This window comes from Panulirus ornatus, chromosome 44 (assembly GCF_036320965.1).
Source record: "Panulirus ornatus isolate Po-2019 chromosome 44, ASM3632096v1, whole genome shotgun sequence".
Classification (NCBI taxonomy): Eukaryota; Metazoa; Arthropoda; class Malacostraca; order Decapoda; family Palinuridae; genus Panulirus; species Panulirus ornatus.
Genome location: NC_092267.1, coordinates 4008095 through 4024485, shown reverse-complemented (window position 1 = coordinate 4024485; position 16391 = coordinate 4008095). Strand labels below are relative to the sequence as shown.

Here is a 16391-nt window from a genome sequence, read left to right as displayed (position 1 = left end):
CGTTTTTCACACACAATTGCTTTTCCACCCTTATGTAGGCAATGTTAGGAGCAGACAAACAAAGGCCTCATTTGCACACATCCACTTTCTGCATAGCCAATATAATGTGTTGAAACCAGAGCGTCCCAGTCATAGCCAAGCCTTGATTCAAGCCAGTCATAGCATATCATCCCTTATATACTATGGTGATTCATCTCATTATTTCCCATGCACAACTCTCACCTTCCTGAATGTTCAATCTCTGTTACCCCGAAGTCTCTCTCTTCATCCTTCCCTCTCCATCATAGATGTACTTAGCCTTTTCTTCCCTCTACTTCTGACGTATACATGTAGATACTCATGGTCATTCTTTCCTTGCTTATCCTCAACATATTGTTCAAACCATTTTAGTACACCCTGGTCAGCTCTGTCAGTCATACTGCTGTTATTACTACAACTCCTCCGCTGTCATTCTTAGCATGATCAACATGCCTCATACCACATATTGTCCTCAGGCATTTTCATTCCCAGCACATCCTTTCTTCTGCATTTGGGGCTCAAGACTCGCATCCAGACTATGCTGTTGGGACTGTTGTACCTTCAGGCATATTCATCTTTGCCCTAACAATTACTGAGCTCTCCTTCCACACATTCCCTTGTACAATTCTCCCACCCATGGTCCACTCATTTCATGAAATACCTCTTTTCTTTCAGGTGCTCCCAGTTAAAACCTCACTTTTGTTTAGATTTGCTCTCAGCTGTACTGTTTCACACACTCCCAAACTCTGTTAAAATTATGCTTGATCATACATCTGCCAGTGCTAATGGCTGCATGCATGTGATAGTGACTGTCAGATGATATCTTGGCATTGTGTATATCACAGTATCTCTCTCAGTTCTCATTCTCAGTTACCATTTAATAAGTGCACGTTATTTAGTTGAATCTAACAGATTTTCATGCTGGAGCAAACCATTTTTGTATTAAACCCCAAGGAAGATGATGAGCAGGAGGAAATAACCCATCAAATGTTGATAGATCTAGCAAGAAGCTGAGGAAGATGTTTTATTTCAAATTGAAAATAAAGGTAATCACCCAATATCAAGGAGGAAAAAAAGTTAATGTTATTGCATGTGAGCTACAGTTGTCCCATTTGAGAGTCTTTACAATTTCAAAGGACAAAAAAAAAAAAAAAAAAACATGAAAGTGAAAGGTTCGGCAAGTATGAAATTTACGATAATAACAAAGCATTGACAAGGGCCCATCCACGAAATGGAAAAGTTGTTGATGCTGTGGATGGAAGATCTTATTAAAAAACGTGTACCACTAAGCTTACTTATGATTCAGGGAAAGGCTAAAAGTCTTTTTGAGACTTTCAAGGAGTGAGAAGGCGAGGATTACATCAAGAACTTCACAGCAACTCATGATTGGTTCAATAGATTTAAAAGAAGACATAGCTTGCACAACATTTGAGTCACAGGTGAAGCAGCACATTTGATGAAAGAGCTGCCAAATAGGTAAAAAGCTAAATCAAAGATTTTTATTTTAATAAACCATGGTGATTTTGAATATGTCAATTTGTTAAACTGGTAAAAAAATTAGATAATCAAAATAGAACTTGCATAATGTAGAAAATAAAAATGATGAAATATGAACTAAAGAATCATAAATAAAAGGTAAAAAGAAATTCCGGAATCATATAATAAAGGGAGGGTATTGATTGAGAGGGTGAAGGCATGTACAGAGCATCAGATTGGGGAAGAGCAGTGTGGTTTCAGAAGTGGTAGAGGATGTGTGGATCAGGTGTTTGCTTTGAAGAATGTATGTGAGAAATACGTAGAAAAGCAAATGGATTTGTATGTAGCATTTATGGATCTGGAGAAGGCATATGATAGAGTTGATAGAGATGCTCTGTGGAAGGTACTAAGAATATATGGTGTGGGAGGCAAGTTGTTAGAAGCAGTGAAAAGTTTTTATCAAGGATGTAAGGCATGTGTACGTGTAGGAAGAGAGGAAAGTGATTGGTTCTCAGTGAATGTAGGTTTGTGGGAGGGGTGTGTGATGTCTCCATGGTTGTTTAATTTGTTTATGGATGGGGTTGTTAGGGAGGTGAATGCAAGAGTTTTGGAAAGAGGGGCAAGTATGCAGTCTGTTGGGGATGAGAGAGCTTGGTAAGTGAGTCAGTTGTTGTTCGCTGATGATACAGCGCTGGTGGCTGATTCATGTGAGAAACTGCAGAAGCTGGTGACTGAGTTTGGTAAAGTGTGTGAAAGAAGAAAGTTAAGAGTAAATGTGAATAAGAGCAAGGTTATTAGGTACAGTAGGGTTGAGGGTCAAGTCAATTGGGAGGTAAGTTTGAATGGAGAAAAACTGGAGGAAGTAAAGTGTTTTAGATATCTGGGAGTGGATCTGGCAGCGGATGGAACCATGGAAGCAGAAGTGAATCATAGATGGGGGAGGGGGTGAAAATCCTGGGAGCCTTGAAGAATGTGTGGAAGTTGAGAACATTATCTCGGAAAGCAAAAATGGGTATGTTTGAAGGAATAGTGGTTCCAACAATGTTGTATGGTTGCGAGGCGTGGGCTGTGGATAGAGTTGTGCACAGGAGGGTGGATGTGCTGGAAATGAGATGTTTGGGGACAATGTGTGGTGTGAGGTGGTTTGATCGAGTAAGTAAGGTAAGGGTAAGAGAGATGTGTGGAAATAAAAAGAGCATGGTTGAGAGAGCAGAAGAGGGTGTTTTGAAATGGTTTGGGCACATGGAGAGAATGAGTGAGGAAAGATTGACCGAGAGGATATATGTGTCGGAGGTGGAGGGAATGAGGAGAAGTGGGAGACCAAATTGGAGGTGGAAAGATAGAGTGAAAAAGATTTTGAGTGATCGGGGCCTGAACATGCAGGAGGGTGAAAGGCGAGCAAGGAATAGAGTGAATTGGATCGATGTGGTATACCGGGTTCGACGTGCTGTCAGTGTATTGAATCAGGGCATGTGAAGCGTCTGGGGTAAACCATGGAAAGTTGTGTGGGGCCTGGATGTGGAAATGGAGCTGTGGTTTCAGGCATTATTACATGACAGCTAGAGACTGAGTGTGAACGAATGGGGCCTTTGTTGTCTTTTCTTAGCGCTACCTCGCACACATGAGGGGGGAGGGGGATGTTATTCCATCTGTGGCTAGGTGGCGATGGGAATAAATAAAGGCAGACAGTATGAATTATGTACATGTGTATATATGTATATGTCTGTGTGTGTATATATATGTGTACATTGAGATGTATGGGTATGTATATTTGCATGTGTGGATGTGTATGTATATACATGTGTATGGGGGTGGGTTGGGCCATTTCTTTCGTCTGTTTCCTTGCGCTACCTTGCAAACGCGGGAGACAGCGACAAAGCAAAATATATAAAATATATAAATATATAAATAAAGTTAAGAGTAAATGTGAATAAGAGCAAGGTTATTAGGTACAGTAGGGTTGAGGGTCAAGTCAATTGGGAGGTGAGTTTGAATGGAGAAAAACTGGAGGAAGTGAAGTGTTTTAGATATCTGGGAGTGGATCTGGCAGCGGATGGAACCATGGAAGCGGAAGTGGATCATAGGGTGGGGGAGGGGGCGAAAATTCTGGGGGCCTTGAAGAATGTGTGGAAGTCGAGAGCATTATCTCGGAAAGCAAAAATGGGTATGTTTGAAGGAATAGTGGTTCCAACAATGTTGTATGGTTGCGAGGCGTGGGCTATGGATAGAGTTGTGCGCAGGAGGATGGATGTGCTGGAAATGAGATGTGTGAGGACAATGTGTGGTGTGAGGTGGTTTGATCGAGTGAGTAACGTAAGGGTAAGAGAGATGTGTGGAAATAAAAAGAGCGTGGTTGAGAGAGCAGAAGAGGGTGTTTTGAAGTGGTTTGGGCACATGGAGAGAATGAGTGAGGAAAGATTGACCAAGAGGATATATGTGTCAGAGGTGGAGGGAACGAGGAGAAGAGGGAGACCAAATTGGAGGTGGAAAGATGGAGTGAAAAAGATTTTGTGTGATCGGGGCCTGAACATGCAGGAGGGTGAAAGGAGGGCAAGGAATAGAGTGAATTGGAGCGATGTGGTATACCGGGGTTGACGTGCTGTCAGTGGATTGAATCAAGGCATGTGAAGCGTCTGGGGTAAACCATGGAAAGCTGTGTAGGTATGTATATTTGCGTGTGTGGACGTATGTATATACATGTGTATGGGGGGGGTTGGGCCATTTCTTTCGTCTGTTTCCTTGCGCTACCTCGCAAACGCGGGAGACAGCGACAGAGTATAATAAAATAAAAAAAAATAAATATATAATAAAGCTGGTTTATAAAAAACAAGATAATCAAGATAGAAATTGAATAGGATAAAAGAATGCTGTACAGGTACATGAATTCTACATGCCATGCTGACATACGTCCTACTTACATCTGTTTTAAAATCTAACTGGTCAGTTTGAACAGAACTCAGAAATATGTTGGGGATAGATAGTATTTATTTCTGAGAATATATTCATTCAGACACAGTTAAGGTGAAATACACTTGTGATGTAACAGTTTTTTAACTGAAAACGATTAAAAAAAATGTACCATCAAGCTGATACGGCAGAGCCCTGGTCACAAAGGCTTTGCCATTGCATTTGCCCTTCCTAAACAGCTTTTGATATTATCATACATAGAAATTGTGTTTATACTCATTGTCCTGCTTCTTATTTTCTAAAAATATGACAAGTTTATGTATAATATAGTGTTACGGTACTTTTAATTTATTGATTGATTTATTATTCTTTCTCGCTGTCTCCCGCGTAAGCGAGGTGGTGCAAGGAAACAGACGAAAGAATGGCCCAACCCACTCACATACACATGTATATACATACACGTCCACACACGCACATATACATACCAATACATCTCAACGTTATTTATTTATATTTATATTGCTTTGTCGCTGTCTCCCGCATTAGCGAGGTAGCGCAAGGAAACAGACGAAAGAATGGCCCAACCCACCCACATACACATCCACACATGCAAATATACATACCTATACATCTCAACATATACATATATATACACACACAGACATATACATATATACACATGTACATAATTCATGCTGTCTGCCTTTATTCATTCCCATCGCCACCTTGGCACACATGAAATAACAACCCCCTCCCCCCTCATGTGTGCGAGGTAGCGCTAGGAAAAGACAACAAAGACCACATTCGTTCACACTCAGTCTCTAGCTGTCATGTAATAATGCACCGAAACCACAGCTCCCTTTCCACATCCAGGCCCCACAGAACTTTCCATGGTTTACCCCAGACGCTTCACATGTCCTGGCTCAATCCATTGACAGCACGTCGACCCCGGTATACCACATCGTTTCAATTCACTCTATTCCTTGCATGCCTTTCAGCCTCCTGCATGTTCAGGCCTCGATCACTCGAAATCTTTTTCACTCCATTTTTCCAACCTCCAATTTGGTCTCCCACTTCTCCTCGTTCCCTCCACCTCTGACACATATATCCTTTTGGTTAATCCTCGCTCACTCATTCTTTCCATGTGACCAAACCATTTCAAAACACCCTCTTCTGCTCTCTCAACCACACTCTTTTCATTACCGCACATCTCTCTTACCCTGTTATTACTTACTCGATCAAACCATCTCACACCACATATTGTCCTCAAACATCTCATTTCTAGCACATCCACCCTCCTGCGCACAACTCTATCCATAGCCCACGCCTCGAAACCATATGACATTGTTGGAACCACTATTCCTTCAAACATATCCATTTTTGCTTTCCGAGATATTGTTCTCAACTTCCACACATTCTTCAAGGCTCCCAGAACTTTCACCCCCTCCCCCACCCTATGATTCGTTTCCACTTCCATGGTTCCATCCGCTGCCAAATCCACTCCCAGATGTCTAAAACACTTCACTTCCTCCAGTTTTTCTCCATTCAAACTTACCTCCCAATTGGCTTGTCCCTCAACCCTACTGTACCTAATAACCTTGCTCTTATTCACATTTACTTTCAGCTTTCTTCTTTCACACACTTTACCAAACTCAGTCACCAGCTTCTGCAGTTTCTCACCCGAATCAGCCACCAGCGCTGTATCATCAGTGAACAACAACTGACACTTCCCAAGCTCTCTCATCCACAACAGAGTGCATACTTGCCCCTCTTTCCAAAACTCTTGCATTCACCTCCATAACAACCCCACCCATAAACAAATTAAACAACCATGGAGACATCACGCACCCCTGTCGCAAACCTACATTCACCGAGAACCAACCACTTTCCTCTCTTCCTACACATACACATGCCTTACATCCTTGATGAAAACTTTTCATTGCTTCTAACAACTTGCCTCCTATGCCATATATTCTTAATACCTTCCACAGAGCATCTCTATCAACTCTCTCATATGCCTTCTCCAGATCCATAAATGCTACATACAAATCCATTTGCTTTTCTAAGTATTTCTCACATACATTCTTCAAAGCAAACACCTGATCCACACATCCTCTACCACTTCTGATACCACACTGCTCTTCCCCAGTCTGATGCTCTGTACATGCCTTCACCCTCTCAATCAATACCCTTCCATATAATATCCCAGGAATACTCAACAAACTTATACCTCTGTAATTTGAGCACTCACTTTTATCCCCTTTGCCTTTGTACAATGGCACTATGCAAGCATTCTGCCAATCCTCAGGCACCTCACCATGAGTCATACATATATTAAATAATCTTACCAACCAGTCAACAATACAGTCACCCCCTTTTTTAATAAATTCCACTGCAATACCATCCAAACCCGCTGCCTTGCCAGCTTTCATCTTCCGCAAAGCTTTTACTACCTCTTCTCTGTTTACCAAAACATTCTCCCTACCCCTCTCACTTTGCACACCACCTCAACCAAAACAACCTATTTATTCCACTCTGTCATCCAACACATTCAACAAACATTCAAAATACTCACTCCGTCTCCTTCTTACATCACCACTACTTGTTATCACCTCCCCATTAGCCCCCTTCACTGATGTTCCCATTTGTTCCCTTGTCTTACGCTTTTATTTACCTCCTTCCAAGACATCTTTTTATCCTCCCTAAAATTTAATGATACTCTCTCACCCCAACTCTCATTTGCCCACTTTTTCACCTCTTGCACCTTTCTCTTGACCTCCTGCATCTTTCTTTTATACATCTCCCAGTCATTTGCATTATTACCCTGCAAAGTTTGTCCAAATGCCTCTCTCTTTTCTTTCACTAATAACCTTACTTTTTCATCCCACCACTCACTACCCTTTCTAATATGCCCACCTCCCACGCTCCTCATGCCATAAGCATCTTTTGAACAAGCCATCACTGCTTCCCTAAATACATCACCACTCCCCCTACATCCTTTGTTCTCACCTTTTTCCATTCTGTACTCAGTCTCTCCTGGTACTTCCTGACACAAGTCTCCTTCCCAAGCTCACTAACTCTCACCACTCTCTTGACCCCAACATTCTCTCTTGTTTTCTCCAAAACCTCTACAAATCTTCACTTTTGCCTCCACAAGATAATGATCAGACATCCCTCCAGTTGCCCCCTCAGCACATTAAGATCCAAAAGTCTCTCTTTTGCGCGCCTATCAATTAACATGTAATCCAATAACGCTCCCTGGCCATCTCTCCTACTTACATAAGTATACTTATGTATATCTCTCTTTTTAAACCAGGTATTCCCAATCACCTTTCCTTTTTCAGCACATAAATCTACAAGCTCTTCACCATTTCCATTTACAACACTGAACACCCCATGTACACCAATTTTTCCCTCAACTGCCACATTATTCACCTTTGCATTCAAATCACCCATTACTATAACTCGGTCTCACGCATCAAAACTACTAACACACTCACTCAGCTGCTCCCAAAACACTTACCTCTCATGATCTTTCTTCTCATGCCCAGGTGCATGTGCACCAATAATCACCCTTCTCTTTCCATCCACTTCCAGTTTTACTCATATCAATCTAGAGTTTACTTTCTTACACTCTATCACATACTCCCACCACTCCTGTTTCAGTAGTGCTACTCCTTCCCTTGCTCTCGTCCACTCACTAACCCGACTTTACTCCCAAGACATTCCCAAACCACTCTTCCCCTTTACCCTTGAGCTTCCTTTCACTCAGAGCCAAAACATCTAGGCTCCTTTCCTCAAACATACTACCTATCTCTCCTTTTTTCTCATCTTGGTTACATCCACACACATTTAGCACCCCAATCTGAGCCTTTGAGGAGAATGAGCACTCCCCGCGTGACTCCTTCTTCTGTTTTCCCTTTTAGAAAGTTAAAATAAAGGAGGGGAGGGTTTCTAGCCCCCTGCTCCTGTCCCCTTTAGTAGCCTTCTACGACTGGCAGGATGCCATTAGAATCAGCTCACCCCACTAACATTGTTTCAAGTCAGACACAGCATTTTATTTTACATTTTTGGTCTCCATTTTTTTTCTGAGGGGTTTGCACAATATTTCCCACTATAGTAAATGGTTTTACCTACAGTATTGTAAAACAGTTTGGGAAAAGAAATGCTTGGTAACTTAAAATTTTAAATGAAAAACCTAGAAACTGGCAACTGTGTGTAGATGACCTGACTCACATCATCACAAGTAACCTACTTGTAATTGCTATTTCAAATTGTGTCTTGTTATAGTGAAGACATGTTTGACCCATATTCTTCTTGATGGATTCAAGGACAAACAAGTTCACAGCAAAGTTCAAGCTCTGTGTAACTGAATACACAGAACAGACTGACTACTGTGCAGTAGCAAGGGAATTTAAGGTATCCGAAAAAAAGTTAGAGACTGGAGAAAGCTCTCTGCACAACTTAAGCATATGCCAAAAAACAAATGTTCTAATAGGGGAAATTGTAACATGTGACCATAGTTGGAAGATGAAGTGGTGAAGTATGTCAGTGAAAGCTGCCAGAATGGATATGTTGTTTCCCAAGGATCAATTTGAATCTTTGCCTTGAAACTAGCGAGGAAATTAGACATAACAGATTTTAAGGTGAGCCATGGTTGGTGCACAAGATTTATTAAAAGAAATTATTTTGTATTGAGATGGAGAATGAAAATATCTCAACGTCTTCCACAAGAACTTGATAAGGTAAATATTTTTCAGGTCTGAAGCTAAAAGTTGCTCTTAGCCCTTTCCATCATGCACAGATTTCAACCTAATGAAACTATTACCCATGTATAGGCTGAACCCCTAATTTTTTGTCTAAAAGTTTGGTCTTAAAAACTCGAACTATGAATGAGTATATATGGTATGCCAGATTCTCATGCCTCTCAGTTATACCCTCAACTGCCACATCACCATCTCTTGCATTTAGATCCCTAAGCCTCATAGTACAACCCCTTGCATGAAAAAATTGCTTAAGCATTCACTCAGCTCCTCCAAAAAGCATAAATTTCTTCTATACTCCTTTTGCTACCAGGTGCATAAGCATTAGCAATCACTCTCTTATAGTTTATATTCATTCCCACTCAAATCAATCTTGAAATCTCTTCCTTGTGCTCTTGAACATAGTTCCACAGGCATCCTTCATCAGAAGTATCACCCCCTCTTTCTTCCCCTCTTACCTTCATACTAATTCCAAACTTTACCCCTTCACTAATCTTACCTGTTTACCTTCAATATAGTCTTATTCAAAGCTAGTAAATCAAAGTTTCTGTTATGAAACATAGGACCTACCTTTCCTTTCTTTTCATCTTTGTTATGTCTATGCACATTTACACACCCAAGACTGAGCTTTCAAGGAGAAATTCTCACTTGACTCATCCTTGTGTTCCTGTTTTTGAAAAGACAAGGATAATAATAATAATAATAATAATAATAATAATAATAATAATAATAATAACTGATTTTTTTTTTCAAATTATTCGCCATTTCCCGCGTTAGCGAGGTAGCGTTAAGAACAGAGAACTGGGCCTTTGAGGGAATATCCTCACCTGGCCCCTTCTCTGTTCCTTCTTTTGGAAAAAAAAAAAAAAAAAAAAAAAATGAGAGGGGAGGATTTCCAGCCCCCCACTCCCTCCCCTTTTAGTTGCCTTCTACGACACGCAGGGAATACGTGGGAAGTATTCTTTCTCCCCTATCCCCAGGGATAGGAATATTAATAATAATAATAATAATGATAATAATTTTTGTACTTGTTCCCTGCATAGCAGGAACAAATGAAAAACAGTGCAGTGCTTCTTTTACTTATTTTATTTTATTATACTTTGTCGCTGTCTCCCGCGTTTGCGAGGTAGCGCAAGGAAACAGACGAAAGAAATGGCCCAACCCCCCCATACACATGTATATACATACGTCCACACACGCAAATATACATACCTACACAGCTTTCCATGGTTTACCCCAGACGCTTCACATGCCTTGATTCAATCCACTGACAGCACGTCAACCCCGGTATACCACATCGCTCCAATTCACTCTATTCCTTGCCCTCCTTTCACCCTCCTGCATGTTCAGGCCCCGATCACACAAAATCTTTTTCACTCCATCTTTCCACCTCCAATTTGGTCTCCCTCTTCTCCTTGTTCCCTCCACCTCCGACACATATATCCTCTTGGTCAATCTTTCCTCACTCATTCTCTCCATGTGCCCAAACCACTTCAAAACACCCTCTTCTGCTCTCTCAACCACGCTCTTTTTATTTCCACACATCTCTCTTACCCTTACGTTACTCACTCGATCAAACCACCTCACACCACACATTGTCCTCAAACATCTCATTTCCAGCACATCCATCCTCCTGCGCACAACTCTATCCATAGCCCACGCCTCGCAACCATACAACATTGTTGGAACCACTATTCCTTCAAACATACCCATTTTTGCTTTCTGAGATAATGTTCTCGACTTCCACACATTCTTCAAGGCCCCCAGAATTTTCGCCCCCTCCCCCACCCTATGATCCACTTCCGCTTCCATGGTTCCATCCGCTGCCAGATCCACTCCCAGATATCTAAAACACTTCACTTCCTCCAGTTTTTCTCCATTCAAACTCACCTCCCAATTGACTTGACCCTCAACCCTACTGTACCTAATAACCTTGCTCTTATTCACATTTACTCTTAACTTTCTTCTTCCACACACTTTACCAAACTCAGTCACCAGCTTCTGCAGTTTCTCACATGAATCAGCCACCAGCGCTGTATCATCAGCGAACAACAACTGACTCACTTCCCAAGCTCTCTCATCCCCAACTGACTTCATACTTGCCCCTCTTTCCAAAACTCTTACAGTGCTTCTTAACCATTTATATTTTATGGTATATTTTAAAGTTTGCTTGATCCTCATTGCACACTGAATTCAATTTTGCTAGTATTCTACTGTTATTACCCATTATCCAATGGAGGGAAGGAAGAATTTTCCACATACACACAATCTATACAGGTTGTACCTCTCTAATCTGGCACATTTTGATTCTGGCACTGTTAGTTATTAGTTTTTGTGGATTTACCACCTGGGCAGCACTGTTAGCAGCACTAAGGCACCAAAATCTGTTAACACCACAGCCGAGTTAATTAACAATCCTGTTAATTTCTTACATTCAGCTGTATTTTAGCCCTTTAGGATGTCATCCAAGAGACCAAGAGGTGTAGAAGATGGTGCCAGTGCTAATAAGCATAGACATAAATCATTGTCTATGCTTGAAAAGGTGTTACTGAAAAAAATTAGATAAAGGAACTTCCGTCAAGATTTTATGTGAATACTACGAGATTGGATTGTCAACTGTGTATGACTTAGGGGTCAATTTATGTTTTCTGGCAATGGCCAGGTCCCACTGTTGCCGGATTAAAGGGGTACAATGTGTATAGTAAAACGATTTCAGTATATATATATATATATATATATATATATATATATATATATATATATAGTATATATTCAAGCGATTCACTAAATGTTTCAGTTATCACATGCAAAACAATTTTCAAACTTTATTAACATCTTGATATTAGCTCAGTCAAACTTCATGTTTTTTTTGTTTTTTTTTGCTTTGTCGCTGTCTCCCGCGTTTGCGAGGTAGCGCAAGGAAACAGACGAAAGAAATGGCCCAACCCACCCCCATACACAATGTATATAATACACGTCCACACACGCAAATATACATACCTATACATCTCAATGTACACATATATATACACACACAGACACATACATATATACCCATGAACACAATTCACACTGTCTGCCTTTATTCATTCCCATTGCCACCTCGCCACACATGGAATACCATCCCCCTCCCCCCTCATGTGTGCGAGGTAGCACTAGGAAAAGACAACAAAGGCCCCATTCGTTCACACTCAGTCTCTAGCTGCCATGCAATAATGCCCGAAACCACAGCTCCCTTTCCACATCCAGGCCCCACACAACTTTCCATGGTTTACCCCAGATGCTTCACATGCCCTGATTCAATCCACTGACAGCATATCAACCCCGGTATACCACATCGATCCAATTCACTCTATTCCTTGCCCGCCTTTCACCCTCCTGCATGTTCAGGCCCCGATCACACAAAATCTTTTTCACTCCATCTTTCCACCTCCAATTTGGTCTCCCACTTCTCCTCGTTCCCTCCACCTCCAACACATATATCCTCTTGGTCAATCTTTCCTCACTCATTCTCTCCATGTGCCCAAACCATTTCAAAACACCCTCTTCTGCTCTCTCAACCACGCTCTTTTTATTTCCACATATCTCTCTTACCCTTACATTACTTACTCTATCAAACCACCTCACACCACACATTGTCCTCAAACATCTCATTTCCAGCACATCCACCCTCCTACGCACAACTCTATCCATAGCCCACGCCTCGCAACCATACAACATTATTACATCTTGATATTAGCTCAGTCAGATTTCATGTCAAAAATATATATCAGTTAAAGGTTAAATATCAGTTAAATATCCTGAAAATGAGCTTGGAAGCTCATTTTCAGTTGCACTTTCATACATTTCACTTGCAACTGTAGTAACCTTCTTGTGCCATCCTCACTTTTTTTGCCTTCCTGCTTATTTTCTGGTTATGCCAGTGGGAAGACTCAAAGTGGAAGAACATTGAAATCAAAGAATTACATCCAGAGTAAGTAGATACAGCCCGAGGTCTGTGATGTTTTGAAATGATATGTATCCTCTTTGTACAAGATTTGAGCTGATGCTTAATTTATGTATTGAGCATATTTTAATTTTGTTGTTTGTATTTACAGAAAGGCCGGATATTGCAGCTGCATAAAGAACAAGAGAAGGCTTCTGTGCAATTGCTTGAAGATGAAACAGTCATCCTAAAACTTCACTATGATGATATATGTGAATATGTTCGAAGATAATGAATGTAATGTACATAGTTCAGACAAATTGCATTCCAGAAAGCTGAGTGGGAATTGCTTTTAATAAAGATGCCAACATTTGCAAGTGAATGCCATATGCCTACCTTTCTGTTATATTTCATCATCTTGTTCATCTTCACTACACCCTTACATTATTATTGGTGTGGTCAGTGGTAATCTTCCTTTAACCCTTATCCTCACTACACCCTTAACGTGTACTGTACCTTCTTACCTTAAAGGATCTCAATTTGCCAAGCTTCCGTGAGGATCATATGCTCAAAACTGTTGGAGCTCCATCAAATGGGTCCAAAGGTTATGTCATAATAATGGTGTGTGTGTTTTTTGTCACAGAGCAATTAATTTGTGTGGATGTGAGCTGAACAAGAGTATACTGCATATTCTTATCTTGATCCTACAGTTTTTAAAAAATTGTTTTGGAAACAAAGCTGATTATACTTGAAAACGAATATTTTACATGCTTATCACATGTGATCATGTTTACTTAGCTCGAACAAACATTGAATAGAGATGTACTGACAGACATTGAAAAACTCTTCCTCAAGGACCAAGGGTAAAGAGTTTGCCTAAAACCCCAAGTAGGTGTGTGCGAAATGGTGAGGATGGTGTTGAAGTTTGTGTTATATTAAAGATGGAATATATTGGGATAGAAGTGAGGGATAGGCATGATAATGAATGTTAACTTTGAAAAAATATATTACTTTCTTAAACTAAGAACTTGCAGAATAAAGGTTTTGAGTAATGAGAATACAATAAAGTCTTGCTATTTTAAAATGTTCTGTACCAAGTTCACCAAGTTTGTTTTGTGAATTAGTGACAGTACTAGTATTCAACCCTCCCAACTCCTTACCAGTCACCATGACAAAATGTAAATCACTAGTCTCACCCTCTTAATACCCACTACTATAACTGCAGTAGTGTACAAATTTTTTTTCAAATCATTAACAAAGAGAATACATTATCCATAATTTCACAAAAACTGTCAGGTAGTATAGAATAGGAATGATTGTTCTGTGTTGGATCCTAACAGCAGACTAAATGTTTCCTTATTCTTGCTATTGAGTGTGATGCAGCCTTAAAGATGCAGAAACTCCTGAGAAAGGGCCTCTGAGATTATACAGTAATAGTGATAATAGAATAATAGGAGTACACCAATCTCTTGTCAACTTTTTACTCTTCAGAAACTCAAGACATTAGTCAATTTTTAAATTGTTGCTGGTGTAGGGTCACTTTATGGGAATCCTGTGGCACAGAGATGATGTGCCTCAAACCTGGTGCATCCAAAGGATCTTGGAGGAAAGAGATATTGCAATTTGTCTGTGTTGGGTAAATGATGAGTAGTAGTTCATTAAATGTTTAGTGTCTTCAGTGGGACAACGCCAGCATAAGTAGGAAGTCTTTTGTGTGAGGTCAGTTCTGTTTGCATATTTTTGATGTCCAGTGGCAGCCAGATCTGAGGTGTGATAGTGTAGATCTCGATGAGTTCATCATGGGTAGGAGTGTTTTGAGAATGGTTTAGTGCTTGGTGGGTGATGTGCCTATAAATGTTTTGTATGTGTTGGTTAGTAAAAGGGGAATTTGGTTGTATTGGTAACTGAAGTGAAAGACTGGGGAAGGTAGTTTGTGAAGGAGTGGTAGGCACGAACTGGGTCAAGTGTGAATACTGTGAATTGTATTCATGTCTAAATGGGAATGTATTAGTGAGATCTGGGTCTCTGAGAGAAGATCTGTATTGGTGGTTTGGGTGCATCCCGTTATTGTTATGGGTGCTTTTTTTGAGTTTTTGCTAGTTCGGTGTGTGTATGGTAGGGGACCTAGCTGGAGGTAAAATGTATAAAATTGCTCATATACTCTGTTTGCAGAGAATGGAAAGAGTATCTTTTTGTTGCCCAAATCTTGTTTTGTGTTATGAGATTGTTTAGTTTTTGTGTTGTCTTATGTCTTTATGTGTGAAGAAAATTTAATATATCATATGTAACACCTAGTACTCTTGGCATTTACTTGAGAGGACGAAGTTGGTTGAACAGTGTGACGGTGTATGTTTGATTGGTGTGTTTTGGATGTTGAGAGGGTAACAGGATATTTGATGGGACAGTGTCATTTGGTTGTGGAGAAGCCAGTGCTCAAAGAGTATGTTGGATTATTGTAAGTTATTAGTCACTTGGAGTACTTTGGCTCATTGTGATGAGATGGTAGGAAATTTGCAAAAGAAAGGATAAAGATGTCATGGGTAGAGGGAGGTAAAGGACTGTCCCATAGAGGAAGTGAGTGAGGAATAAATGGCACCATGGGAGACTGTTTGTCAGGTTGGAAGTTTCTGAGATGGTTTTATTGTAGATGGCATATGCTTGGTGGCTGGAGATAGTTACCAACCACGTCTTGTTGTATATTGTAGTACAAAATGTTATGTCTGATGATGAATGTGGAGTGGGATATTGGTTTTAGGAGGTTGAAGCGGTAATTTAAGGCTATAATGAGTAAGTTTTACGTACAGCTTTAAGTTACTTTACATGTCTAACAAATGTACAAAATATGCACAAAAATTTAAATGTTTTTATAAGAGTTTGCTGACTCAAGAGGGTCAGGCTATTGTACTACATGTCTGTAAACCATTTAGCATATGCAGTACATTTTTTGGTTTGTATTGTTGTGATAGCTAATAAAGTAATATCATTATTTTTAGTTTTCTACAACAGTATGTAGTGTACAAATATGTGTGAATTTGTACCATAGAAAAGCTGGTGTATGTGTATGGGAAGGAGGGGTGATATTAAAGTCACAAGTAGGCAGACAAACACGCTCATACAGTGAACTAAAGCTTGCACTGCTGATGGAAGGCTGAGACAGGAAGAATATACCCAGCTGTGAAAAATAGAAAAGATGTGTCTTGTGTGTGTAGGTTGTAATTACATTTTTGTAGAGAGAGATTTCTACATCTCTTGAACTTCCTTTACAGTTATGCATCTTTTTAAACATCCTTCATTCATGATGT

General features: G+C 40.2%; 1 protein-coding gene across 1 annotated transcript in view; it reads left to right on the top strand.

Moving 5' to 3' along the window:
• Positions 1 to 16075, top strand: part of LOC139762677 (G-patch domain and KOW motifs-containing protein-like) — a 63638-nt gene extending 47563 nt beyond the window's left edge. Inside the window, exon 9 of the mRNA XM_071687632.1 lies at positions 13262 to 16075. Coding sequence (XP_071543733.1) covers positions 13262 to 13381 — 120 coding nt within the window. The 3' untranslated portion in view covers positions 13382 to 16075. The remainder of the gene's footprint in view (positions 1 to 13261) is intronic.
• The last annotated feature ends 316 nt before the right edge of the window (positions 16076 to 16391 follow it).